Here is a 13,462-nt window from a genome sequence, read left to right as displayed (position 1 = left end):
TGTGTATGTGCAGTGTTAAACAAAGTTAGGAGGAAAATAATCCGGAGGTGATCGGTTAGATTATAGTAATTGCTCGGTTAATTTTGTGGGGCAATAATTGGCCCTGCAAGCAATTACATTTTTTAATCAAGAAAGTAATTGTGACCAGTTACATTGTTTCTGTGGCATGTACAGGTTAACTGCTGTTATCACTCAATAGGCTGATTTACTTACCAGCTCGAGGCAAGTGTGGTAACCTCTTTCTTTGGCCAGGCCAAGCGGGGTCTTGTTGTCTGCATTCTTGACATCAACAGCAGCCCCACTTCGAAGCAGCAACTTGATGCACTCAGTCTGGTTGTGCAGCACCGCAGTGTGCACAGGAGTGTTGCCTGCCTTGTTGTGGACATCCAGGCAGGGGCTGCAGGCAGAGCGGGTATGAGTGCCCACCAGTACGATCAGTGGTGCCCAAACACAATCGACTACTCTCTCTTGGGTTTGGTTTCACCTCCTTTCCTACCACTTGGGGGCCTCTTCAAAAAGAAAGCTGCCACTGGAGATAGCCACTTTTGTTGCAAATAATGGCCTGCACTGCATATCACAATACAAATGGTGCCAGCGATACATTTCAATCGTTTTGTATGCAGATTTTCTAATTAGAGCAACAAGCTTGTATACTGCATAATGCCATTCTGTTTTCCACTCGTGTTGTGGGGTGCCCCACATCACAGATTGCAATGAATAGGCGACTCATAAGTGCATTCTATTTTGTCGACAGTGCCACAACAACAACAACAACAAAAATCTTGGGAATTGTGTTGTGTTCCTCTCCTTCTCCCCTTAACCAAGTGAAAGTGCTGAAAACTGCCACTCCCCAATTTTGTCAATGTGTGAATGCCAGTGAAATTAAGAGGAGATAGTTTCGTGTGAGAAAACTGTGGATAGGCATTAAATGCCATAGATAATTTATGGCTTCAGTGGATGTGTATTTGAAGAATTTTGACTAAAATTGCTACACCTTCCCAGGTGTGATACCTTTTGCCCTAAACCTGGCATGGTGGCACTGGCGTTGCGCTGTCGAGTATGAGGTTCAATACTGGCCACGAGGGGCAAAGTGCAATGACGCTTGTGTACTGGGCATTGGGTGCATGTTAAAGGGACACTAAAGGCGAATATCAAGTTGAGCTTCAGTGATAGGATAATGCTTGAGAACGTCTAAAGCATCAATGTTATCGCAAACAAAGTTTCAGTAATCAAGAAATTGAAGTAAATGCAGGACGTGATTTGAGACTGTCCTGGGACCTTCACGTACTAGCCCGATAACGTAGGCACTCCTCATTATAATTCTGTCACTAGTACTCTATTACTGGTAATAAAAGATCATTGCATTGAATTATAAGATGGAAGAAAATGCTACTTGGCAAGTCCTTTTAGGCCTTTAGAAAAAAGAACTCATTGGCATTATTTTTGACAACGTCGTTGGCGGTCGAAAGGTTTCGTTTTCACCTGACTCTGCACCACCCGTGCTTTCACATTTCAGTAGTTTGGTTATCACGTAGTGCTGCTCTGTCCTGTGAGACTCACAAAAACTGCAAGCAGCAGAGAATGTCACAGCCATGTGATGTCGCAGGATGCCCGAACGGTTCACCCCACTTGCTTTGCCTTGGTTCGGTTTCTCCATGGCCACGCGTTTGCGTTTTGCATAAGAAACCATAGCAACGGCGCTCAAGTCCTGTTGGGCGCCGTTTTACTCACCGACGAAAGTAAAGGGTGGTGATGGCGTATGCAACGTCACCACGCACCGGGGTTGGGCGATTTGAATTGCACTAAAGGTATGTGAACACTGCAGTAATGATTATCTCTTAAATTGTCTTTTCTTGATGCGCAACAAGTGCTGTGAGGTTTCTGGAATGGTATTTTAGCTGCACACGTTGACTTAATATTTGCCTTTAGTGTCCCTTCAAAGAACCAAAGAACCTGCAGGTGGTCAAAGTTAATCCATAGAGCCCTTCCCTGTCGCATGTCTCATAACCCACTCTGCAGTTTCACGACATTAAACCTCACAATTTAATTTTTACACCTTTTGCCTATTGCTGTGTAAACAGGATGTTCCAATCAAATTTTTGCACGACTGCAGGCAAACTCTTTCTGTTACACAGTATAATGCCACGACTCTTACTTGAAGAGCTCCCAGTAAGTTTCCTGAAATGTGTATGTTTTGCATTGGAATAACTGCCAAGTTCTCAGGTGTAATGAGTTGTAACTGTGACCCTGCAAATTTGTACGACACTCACAACATAGGTCAGCGGTGATACACCACAATCGGAGCACAGTTTCTCAGGAGGACATCTATTGTGTGTGTTATCAGAGGTCGCCCCATTTCTTTTTGTCTGGAGCCAAGGTAATTTTTCTTGTAAGACACCTTGCGCACCTTTGGAAGCAGCATTCTAGTGGTAAGGCTGCACTACTACGAAGTGCACATTACATTTCGGTTCCTGGTAGCCCACTTTTATTTAGGGCCTTGAAAGCATTAAGTACAATGCTTTAAATTACACCACATCTAACATGCTAGGTGAATGAAAAAAGCCTGGTGCTTATGTCCGCCTGAGCATCGGCATCACTCACTGGCTGTGTTAAAGGACCTTGAAACGATTTTGATGATATTGTACAAAGGTACTGAGTCATTAGAGTAGGTCCTTCTGTTCATTAATTGATGCATACAAGTGCTGCGCGTAAAGCGGGTAATTTATTACAAGGTTTTAAAACGGCACATCGCTACCGATCACAGCACGCCAATCGGCTGAGTATTCAGCTGCCCCTGACCAGGTGACACGATTTGACCATATGACATCAGTAGGGCGAGCTATTCGACTGGCTGCCCAGGGCACGTCATCAATAATTTTTCCAATATTATGGTGAACAAATGGTGTTCGTAATAATTGAGATGTTATTTATTTGTTTCTATAAAAAGAAAGTAACAGAAAGAATGCACAAGGACAATGTATCACTACACTAAAAGCACTTCCGGCACACAGCAAGTATCATCTGCTTGTGTTACAATGTGCTCCGTGTTGACGAAAGCTGCGCAGTCAGTGTTGATCTCGTTCTTTCTTTTCGCGAGCACTATGGTTCGCGCTTGTTGCGTTTTGGGCAGCAAACATAACGACTGGCACTATGTCAAGCTGCGACATCGTGCTCCTCTGCAAGGCAGCACACGAGCGGAGTGGCTGCAGTGTGTTGGACAGTTGGTATCCAAATGGCACCAGCATCTACACGTTTGTGGCCATCACTTCACGCCGAAGGATTACTACCACAATAGAGTTTAGCGTGTCCGGTATTCAGGTAAATGCAAGCACAAGTGTACTGGGCGGTTTTATGGGATGAACGGAGGTGCAAACCTGAACTGCTTGCACGGTGCAGCCACCTGGTGGCACAAAGCTCAAACACAGAGCTAATATAGCAGTAACCGAGTGTACTCTACTTTGCTGCTGGAGCAAATTTTCGGCAGGAGCGTAATCTTTAACACGTCTTTTCAAATGTTTAAAATGTTTTACATTTGGCTACACTAATATTAGCTCTGTGTTTGGCTGGTTAAGCTCTGCGCCACCAGGTAGCTGGACCGTGCATGCCGATTAGGCCACTCATGCACGTCTACGCTAAAGCTCCTTCATCACAGCGGTAGTAGGATGGAAGGGCTTTAGTTTACGCCTCCGCCCATCCGTCAAAATGCCCAGCTCGCCTGTGGTTATCAGAATACCGGACACGCTCGGCGCTGCGACAGAACGCTTGCAACGCACGCTACTCTGAAGCTCGCGCTTGGGATCAATGGCCAGGCCACAAGCGGAGAGGTTGGAGAGCCTTCACGCGCTAGCTCCAAGACAACCGGAAGTACATGACATCACGTCACAGCATGACGTAGAGCCAGCAAAGGCGGAACTTAGCCCCGATCGCTCGACAAACGAGTTCAGGAGAAAAAGCATGACTAGGGAGGAGGGTAACTGGTAATCATCTGTAGCTCTCTTAATATGAGATGCTTCACTTAAATTTTGACGCAAATGTTTTACTGTAGCTGTAGCCAACGCGTCTACAAAATTTGTCCGGACCGTTTCAGGGACCCTTTAAGACTCGCTCTTTACCGGGGACATATTTTGGTCGATCCTATTCAGGAACATCACTTTCAGTGAACATTCGTTGGATAAGCCAGCATACGGGATACTCATCCCAAAAATGAAAGTATTCTGGAACGTGATTGACCTAAAATAGAGCCCCTTGGACATAGTGGACACATCATTCCAATATTTTGTGCTGAGCTAACCAGCTATTTCAGAGAAGCAGGCCCATGAGATTTTTAATATCAGACATGGTCTTTATGGTCACTTTGTCACAAGTGCTGTCAGTTACTGTACTATTACGAGCAATATGAAAGGGAACACAAGAACGGGTGGCAAACAGCCTCGAAACAGACTCGGAGCGATATGTGGATGGTGCTGTGAAAAACAAAGGGGGAAAGGTGGGCGCTCTTCCACTAACTGTTGGCACTCCCACCCCGCTGGTATTTCTACAAAACAGCAGCTTACGTCATTTTGCCGATAATATGGTATCGTCTAACAGCTGAGAAGACCGTAATCGTGGCAGTGACTTACACCGATTCATTTTCTTTTCTTTCATTCATTCATTCTTTTTTTTTCTTTGCGCAACCGCTTGATAGTACTCTTAGACCAAGCTTGCCCTGTATTTGAAACCGATTCTTTATTTGAATCGATGCACCCAGTTGTCAGTGACGCAATATAAACAGTGTTATCACTGTCTGTTGGCGATGCGAAGTTCCGCACTTTGCAGACGCACAGCGGGGATGCGAACAGTTGTTAGAACAGTGCCCCCCTTTCCACTTTGTTTCCGACGGCGGCTGCTGCGTATCACCCATAGTTGGGTCTGAGGGTGTTTTCTACGCGTTCCTGTGTTCCCTTTCATATTGCTCATAATAGTACCAAAACATAATGTCTAACTCTATGCATTGTGAAATGCCATCTCCATGAAAAATCTGAGCACATTTCTATACATTTTGTTACAAAGGCATTTAATTGTATCAAAGCGTTTAATTTGTTGTCTGAAATCTTTGGATATCTGTGCACCCTCACAAATTGTAGGTTGATTGTTGGTCTTTTAAATAAAAGAAATGTAAAATTAATCAGCAACACCTTCTCTAATAGGAAGTTCAGTAACAAGCACAGCTTGAGATGCATACCTATTTTGAACCAAAAAGTCCACAATGTGAAGGGAGGTGCCATCTTCTTGGGCAACAGCCACATGAAGCGCAGTGTCTGCCGTATTTTGCTGCATTGGAAATGATGGAGCCACATAAGCTCTCCTGCTTGCTCAACACATGGATATCAAAAGCACCTCTGTGGGTTTCTGCAATTCATTACTGCTACACACTTCATTAGCATAAACATAAAGCATGCATTTAATATTTGAGGCCATGAGAAAACTATTGCTAGAACCCACACATTTTGGCACGTCAGATCTGCTTTTTGGTGTACAATACAAAGCTCTGGATTCCTTATTTTGCGCACTAAGTAGGGTTTCCCTTTTGAAACTGGGGTGAAATGAAAGTGCACCTATGATCACCATCCACAGAAGGTGCCGTTAGCTGGCATCTTTGTTCATCAGGGCACACAAATGGGCAGTGATTTAGCCTGCCACTGACAAAACTTAGGAAAGGCTCGGCAATCGCTACACACCTCCAAGTGTGGCATGCATCAGTATGGTCGGATGGCAACAGCCAAAGAGTATTACAGTATAGACCGCTTATAACGTAAAGTCGCTGGAGTCGCGAATATCTGTACTATAAGCGGTACCGCACTATAACCAAAACAACAATTTTCAATCCCTGCACGTATGCAAACATGTAGACCAAGCATGTAGACACGCTTTGTACTATCGCGCACACATCGCGATTACGTTTTCTCCAGTGAGCTGTCGAAAACATCATCGCGATGTAGTCGGTGCTCTTCAAGCTCGACAGCTTTGCACCAAGTCAAAACGAAACAAGTGTTTGCCGCAACCGCTGCGGAAAAAACCGTGACCGCTATCGACGCGATTACGAATGGCGACTTTGTGGTGCTGAAGGCACGCGCCCGATGCATGCACCAAGTCGTCCAGTCGCTGCAACAACTGGCGGTAGAAACCGCAGTCGCTATCTATGTGATCATCGATGGCGACTACGCAGTTTTTTAGGCACGCGGCCGACACGCGTACCGAGTAAAAACGAAACTACTGTTCGCCGCAACCGCTGCAGAGAAAACCGCGGCCGCTATTGACGCAATCGTGGATGACGACTACGCAGTTACGAAAGCCTGCCGCCAACGCGGTGTTACGCGCGGCGGTAAACGCAAGAATACAGGCTTTAAAGACACAAATAGGCTCGAAGCGTTCCGGCGTTGCTGTCATTCACGTACGGTTTCAACTGATGGCTGTGGCGATGCGGACTCCGCCGCTTTGTTTCGGTTGTACGCTAGCGCCGTTCTTGCTCTTTTGCGTCGCAAATTTCCGCACACAGCGAGCTCCGAAAGTAGTCCGAATTAACCGATGTGCAGCCAAATAAGCCCGAATTTATGAAAGTTTGATTGCATGCATTGAATAATGCATACGCCGGCCGGCAGCACGCACCTTGTTGAGAAGCGTGCTCGCTGCCGTCCTTGTCGGCGAGATTTTCCCGCGGAAGCCGCATTATAACCGGTATTTCGTCTCACGCGGCTGCACTGTAAGCGGTATGCATATACATGAAGTTCTATGGGAGGGTGAACGGGAGTCGGAAAAGGCCGCGTTGTAGCCAGTTCTTCACTATAAAAGGTTACGTTATAAGTGGTCTATACTGTAGTACGTCACTATGGTCACTGCTCACACATTAACAAATTGATTGCAATGGCTTCATTGAGCCACAGAATGAAGGGAGTTCACAGTTTTCAAGTTCTGACTTTCAACTGTGTTATTGAAATAGGCTACTTGGTATTGCAAGCTCGGAAAAACCTATAGGGCAAGGAAGATGATGAACGACACAAGCGCTTTGAGCACCTGTGCTGTGCGTCACCTTCTTGTGTTCCTGCGCTCCAGCTTTTTCTGAGGGTGTTATTGAGGCAAAGTTAAATCCTACAGCTGTGCTTCCCAGGCTGTCCAGCATTTGCTTTCACTTGGGGAGCCATCCCATGGTGTAAATCTATTCACAGAAAGTGTGTGGTCATCGTTCCACAGGAATGTCTTCCAACATATTGCACTTTGACAAAAACAATGAATGGGAGTAATGAAAGCCATTTATTAAGTGCACAAAAAGTGCCATCACTGATGGCCATTGAGGCCATGCTAAAGTCTGAACTTTGAGTACTTGCTGCAACACTCAGGATTACGGAACGAAATGTGTTTTCGTTGCAGTTTTAGTTTCGTTCCGCTGAAAAAAAGTTGCATTCTGGTTCTGCTCCAGAAAGAAAAAAAACAGACCTGTAATGGTTCATATCGGTTCTGGTACTATTGCAAAAATTTTTGAAGCAAGGTAACGATAAAAACATAGTAGTACTTATTTTTCTCAATAATTTGAAATAGCTTTCTCTATATTTATGTTTCTGAATATATTTCTCAAATATTTTTCTCTCAATTCATTTTTCTATGCGTGCGGTAACCATTTTGCGCATGCTTCGATACAGTAGCGTGAATGTGATGCAGCTAACGACGAGGGCTTGCACTAGTCACCTCGTCATGGGCGAGGCCGTCCTTGCTTCGTGGTATTCAGGGCATTATGAACTCTAAAATCATGCTCAGTGCCTTGAGTCAAGGCACTGAGCATGATCTCAGAAGCAGCACGTCTTCGAGTGTACTCGACGAAATGCGAGACCGCTGTTCCGATAAAACACACTTAAAGAAACGATACAGCTTCGGTAACAAAGCGGTGTACCGTAGAAAAGAAAACGATGAGCTCTTCAGGGCGCAAGCCCTGGGTTTTGCTAGTACACCGAGCAGCAGGCTTAGATTAGTGGAGCACTCAACTGGCTGTCGCTCACACTATCGCTGCCTGAGATACGGGCTTATGCGGACCCCTAAGATACGCGCTAATTCAAACGGCGCCTGACGTCGGTTGTCGCCGATTGCCAGCTTTCCCCTTGAACCGAAAATCAATAAAAAATATTTGGGTTTCACTACGAAACAAAATAAATAAAGTTTCGGTTACATTTTCGTACCGATCAAAAATATGGCTTTTTTTTCTTCATTTTTCGTGCTTGTTTTCTTTCCGTTCCGACACACTGGCCACACTAGCACTAAATTCAAGACGGCCAATCTATAGCGTACCTTTTAAAGGACTCCACAAGCAACACTGGTGGCTGATTGGCGCGTTTCTAAAGTTGTTCAGTTGCATTACTTTTTTTTTATTTTCACATTCCCCATATTTTCCCTCCAATTGTATATTCGTTTCAATACTTTGTGCAGGCTTTCAAAATTCCTACAATTATAGGGTGTCCATACACAATGCTCAGAAGCCACAGCAAAGACTTTAGAAAAATGGGATGAGGTATAAATACTGTTGATTAACCAAGGTTTTGATTATCACCTAGAGGATTCAAATTCTAGGCTCACGTAATTTGGAAGCACTGCTGTGAGAATGGCCCCTTCTGCAAAGGCCTGTAGAAGCTGATAGAGGTGCCTGGCTGTGACAGCATGCTCCAAGTCGTGCAGAAGATCATTCTCATCTGAGCAGGTCCGCACAGCAAACTTGTGGTCTACGTACTTTGCCCGAATGAATTCACACCGCTCCTCCCTGAAAGTGGCATTTAAAATGACATCACTGCCAGGTCTGCACAATGGCCACTGTTTTGAGTTTGCACTATACTACACTGGAACCTCGTTATAACGAAGTTGAAGGGGGAGCCGAAATTACTTTGTTATGCCCGTTACTTTGTTATATCCATTATTGCCCTTTACTGCAATATATGCCCAATAGGGTGCACAATTGTAAATATGGCAATAAGAAAATGGCCTTGCGACCTGCGAAACCGCTACACGTGTGCTACGACATTTTAATAAAACAGCAAAAGAATGTTTGGCGCTGTGCCAATGCAATCTCCAGAGCCAATGCGATTTTGGAGGCCACGCCAGCTGCAAGCCCATGCAGTGTGCCGCAGAGAGAGAGAGAGAAAAGTTATGATCTTTCGCACCACTGTGGATAGCCTTGTAGCCTGGTGCAGCTCGCCCAGGCAGGCACAGCGAGGCCCGGTCTGGGCGTGAACTTCAAGATTCATCAGGCAGATCTCGAAGGCCATGCTCAGCTGTGCCTGCTTGCGCTACACGCTGCAGTAACAGAGAATGTCTTAGTCAGCCAGAGTGTGAGCCACTTGCGTGCATCTACGTGTGGTGGTGAGAAAGAACAGTGTTGCTCGACAGCGTATTCGGAGCAGGGAGGCGGGAGCTTTGAACAGCTGCAACGAACCAGTACCGAAGCCCACTGAAACCAAAGTACTCGGGGTGCAATGTTCGGGTAGTCTTTGGTTTTGGAGACGAATCTAGTTCATTATATCCACTGGCAGGAAAATTTTACTTTGTTATAATGAGGTTCTAAATCCATCGATCTCTAGCAATTTCAAGGTGAATTTCATTTACTTCATTATATCCATTATTTTATTATATCTCCTTTCGTTATAACGAGGTTTGAGTGTATAAACAAAACCTGCACCTACACTGCACCACAAAAAAAAGTAATCTGCTGCTAGGATAAAGGCATAAAGAAAGTGGATCATTTGTTCAAAAAATACTGAGATTAGACAAAACATTAGCAACAAGGAAAACACGCGAATCAGTGAGACTTACATCGCACTTGTAGGGGTGGGTTTTCTGGATGGTGTCATGGTTGCCTCCATTGTTTCATTGAAACCGTTGTTTGTCATTACCCTTGCCAGCTGGAACAAACAATTTATAGTAGGATGCTAACCTCACAAAATCACATCTCCTTATTTTGACATAGAGATGCAAGTAAATGACAAGATGACTCAGTGTGACAAGTAAACGAATTTTAGAAAAGCAAGAACAGTTCCTTGGAGCTTAAGTACACAGCTTAGAATCGGTGGAGGTCCCACACAGATCTGCAGAATGCAAACTTAAATTTTTTGCTGCGTGCTTAATAAGAAAAGAAAGTCAGCTTTTTCATGCCAATCAAAATCCAAAATATTTTGCATAGAAGACACGCTAAGCCTCTAGGGGCCCTGCCAAGTGTTGTCACCATGGTAACGTTCAAAATTACTAATGAAAAGTTATATAGCAGCCATGAGAAAGTGTGACAATAAAAATATAAAAAGCAAAAAGCAACAGATAATTACAATGTAACAAGGTGTCTGTGTCCTATGAGAAATACAATAAGGAAGTGTGGCAAACGACTTACGTTCACAGTGCTCCAATGGTTTGTCATCTATTCTCAACTCACCTACAGTTATTTTGAAAGTGTGAATCATATATGAATGACGTATGAACCAGGCCACAACATTCATTTGCAATATGAAATCTACTTAGACATGGAAGACCAACTAGTGCATCCGCATAAAGACATCTGATCTGAGCCACCATTGAAAAGTATCCATGGAAGCCTTCTATACAGCTGTAATTAAATCTGTGACAAACAAAGCTCAGTAACTGTTTCTAGCTAATCAGTCTAACAAATGCACAATGATACAAACTCACCAAGAGTTGTGATGTTCCTAGGTTGTCGAGTGTAAGCGACTGTATTCTCGAAATGTGCACGCCAAGCTCTCTGTGTACTCCTGAACACTCAATGCAGGTCAAAATTCCAAAGTTTGTAGACAACCATGTTGGATCTGTTTGCAAAGTAAGTGTGCATACAAAATGAGGTTTTGAGGACACTGGTATTCACAATAATTGATAAACGCTTTACTCTGTAATAATTTGCACTGTACTAGTGCTAGAGAGTGCTGGATAGTATGCAGTTAGGCCATAAGCTTTTCCTGAGGATATCTGTTTCTGAACAATTGAAGTAGCCTCAACAATATTCTAGCAGAAAAAGATACGGACAGGAAAAAACAACAGCTAGGAGAAAGCGAACATGTGACCCCAGTCGATGTTCACTCGCTTTTACCTGGTGATGTTTTACATGGTGCAAAGTAACATTACACCGAAATCTCAGCTTCACCAATGTATCATATTCATATCCAGCTGCATTGAACATGATACGCAGATTATTTAAATGAAGCTATGAAAAAAAAAAAAAAGATAGCTCTTTAAAAATGTTATAAATATATCTGAAAAACTTGGCAAATGAAGAGATTACTGCACCAACTGTTAAAGTATCGTGTGCTAGTGCAGTGGCTGTGTTGGCATAGCTAAAGATGTAAGGGCTGGGAAAAAACACAGAAAGATTGGGGGGGAAAATGTATTCTTTTTTCATGATTTTTGTTTTTTCAGCACAAGAAAAATGCAAAAATAACCATTAAAATTTCCACATATGGAAATACTTGCCATTCTCTGCTGTTGAGCACAAGTGACTAGCACGATGACCAGAAAACAGCAGCACAGTTGTTTTCAAGTGTCTTCATTCAAGTGCTATCAGTTTTGCTTTCAACATACTGTAGCTTTCAAACATAGCGGAATACAGGACGCCCTCAGAGTTTTGGTTCTCGACTGGCATTTTGGACTCCGCGAAGCATGTGAAACAGTCAACCTGGTGGCAAGGCTTCTAGGCTGCTGCAGATATTACTGCAACTTAGTGGCAGCCACAGCTTCTAGGACCTACAGCTTCTAGGCTGCTGCAGATACCTTCGCCATCCATCAGTTGTGAACGAAACTGGTCTTTGTTTGCAAATGTTCACAACAAGCTTCACAACAGACTTGCAAGCAAACGTGTTCGAAAACTCGTCTGCGTACAATAAGGTGTTCATTCCTATTAGACAAAACACTCCTTTGTGTTCTCTGCATAATTATTGCATGTATTTAAGGATAATTTTTTTATTGCTAAAATAATAACTATAAGCTATTTTTGATGGAGTTTAAGTTTTTCTCAAAATTTCCAAAACTTTCTAAAATAAAACTAGAAAAGAAAAACGTTTTTCTTGCACTACTTTACAGGGTTGTAACCAAGTCTATCTCAAGTATACCAGCCTCTCACAGCAAAAGCACAGCTAGCACGCGAGGTTTTCTTTTGTCACACCTATAGCAGTTGCTTAGTCTCAAGTGCATTGCACTTATGGACAGACGCAATCCTAGATCATACCAGGTGCTTTCTGCACCAGTCGTAATGCTCTATTCTTCAAGCATGTGCCTTTGCCATTACTCCGTCATCCTTCCCTCCACAATGCATCACTAAATATGCCTGCGTCTACTGGCTCATCTTTCGATTAATCCCACCTTGGCTGAAGGCATGCATAATAAGCAGTGTCGCCAAACCTTTTGTTGAGTTGCAGTCGCAGCAGCGGTCATTGCCAGGTAACTGCTGCACCTGTCTTATGATGGACTGCTGAAACTCCAGCAGACTCTGATTTCCCGTGCCACCGCCAGCCTGCCCTGGTTCTGTGAATGCCTTGCGAAGGGCTCCTTCTTTGCAGTTGACCAGCACTGCTTTCCACCTGTGAACAAGGCCAGAACAATACACTGCAGCTTTGCCTGCCACATTCCATTTTGCCCATCTTATTAACAAAAATGTAAAACCACTGTTCCCCTGCAAATAGAACACAGCTATTCATTTATCATGAATGAGAAGACTTTCAAGGATTATGAGAAAAATGTTAGTCTGAGAAGCAGAAAACAATTCGTTAGTACTTTTGATTTTTCCCCGTGCTGATGTACAGGTGTGAACCATGGACGATGTGGACATACAGAGAAAACATTTATGTCTCTGAGCTTTGGTGCTGGCCTAGAGTTATTGGACTTCTATGTATGGATAAATGAGCAAACTATTCGGTCTTCAATGAGATTAAACCTTAATATGCTTATGAAGCAATAATCATACTTTGGCCATACCATGTGCACTGTTGACTCAATAAGAAAGAAATTATGCATTAAAGATTTAAAAAAAAAAAGCATAAGGACAGTGTTATTGCACAAGATGGATGGATGATAATTCTTCAGGCCACAGGCAAACGTCTCAGTGAGCTTAAAGAAGTCGTGCTTCATAGGTCTCACTGGAGGTCAACTATCCTAGGCGCAAGATCGGCTAAAACAATGTTCGGCTGTGCCCTCTAAGGAGATGGGTTTGCAGAAGCCTGTTTGACTTGCCCAGTGGGATTCATTTGCGCAAAGGGAAATGTGACACTCTTATGTGAATTTGGGTTGACACGCCTCAACAGGATGCGGGACATTCAAAACAAGTAGAGAAGAGGAAGACTACATTCGGATAACTAGCTGGACCTCAATAGGCACTCGATCATGACTGTCGTGGCTACTACTACATAGGATCTCAATAAATGCCTTTCGTGGGCGTAACAATATACAGTGTTTGCAAGAA

General features: G+C 43.7%; 1 protein-coding gene across 1 annotated transcript in view; it reads right to left on the bottom strand.

The window, feature by feature from the left end:
* The window catches only part of LOC119460541 (arfGAP with SH3 domain, ANK repeat and PH domain-containing protein-like), a 107,350-nt gene that overhangs the window by 56,630 nt on the left and 37,258 nt on the right, over positions 1 to 13,462 (bottom strand). Inside the window, exons 15-20 of the mRNA XM_037721469.2 lie at positions 12,406 to 12,584; positions 10,690 to 10,823; positions 9,826 to 9,914; positions 8,599 to 8,779; positions 5,222 to 5,310; positions 214 to 397 (exon numbers count right to left, since the gene is read on the bottom strand). Coding sequence (XP_037577397.1) covers positions 214 to 397; positions 5,222 to 5,310; positions 8,599 to 8,779; positions 9,826 to 9,914; positions 10,690 to 10,823; positions 12,406 to 12,584 — 856 coding nt within the window. The remainder of the gene's footprint in view (positions 1 to 213; positions 398 to 5,221; positions 5,311 to 8,598; positions 8,780 to 9,825; positions 9,915 to 10,689; positions 10,824 to 12,405; positions 12,585 to 13,462) is intronic.

This window comes from Dermacentor silvarum, chromosome 8 (assembly GCF_013339745.2).
Source record: "Dermacentor silvarum isolate Dsil-2018 chromosome 8, BIME_Dsil_1.4, whole genome shotgun sequence".
NCBI lineage: Eukaryota > Metazoa > Arthropoda > Arachnida > Ixodida > Ixodidae > Dermacentor > Dermacentor silvarum.
Note: the sequence above shows the minus strand (reverse complement) of the source record. Positions and strands in the feature narration are given on the sequence as shown.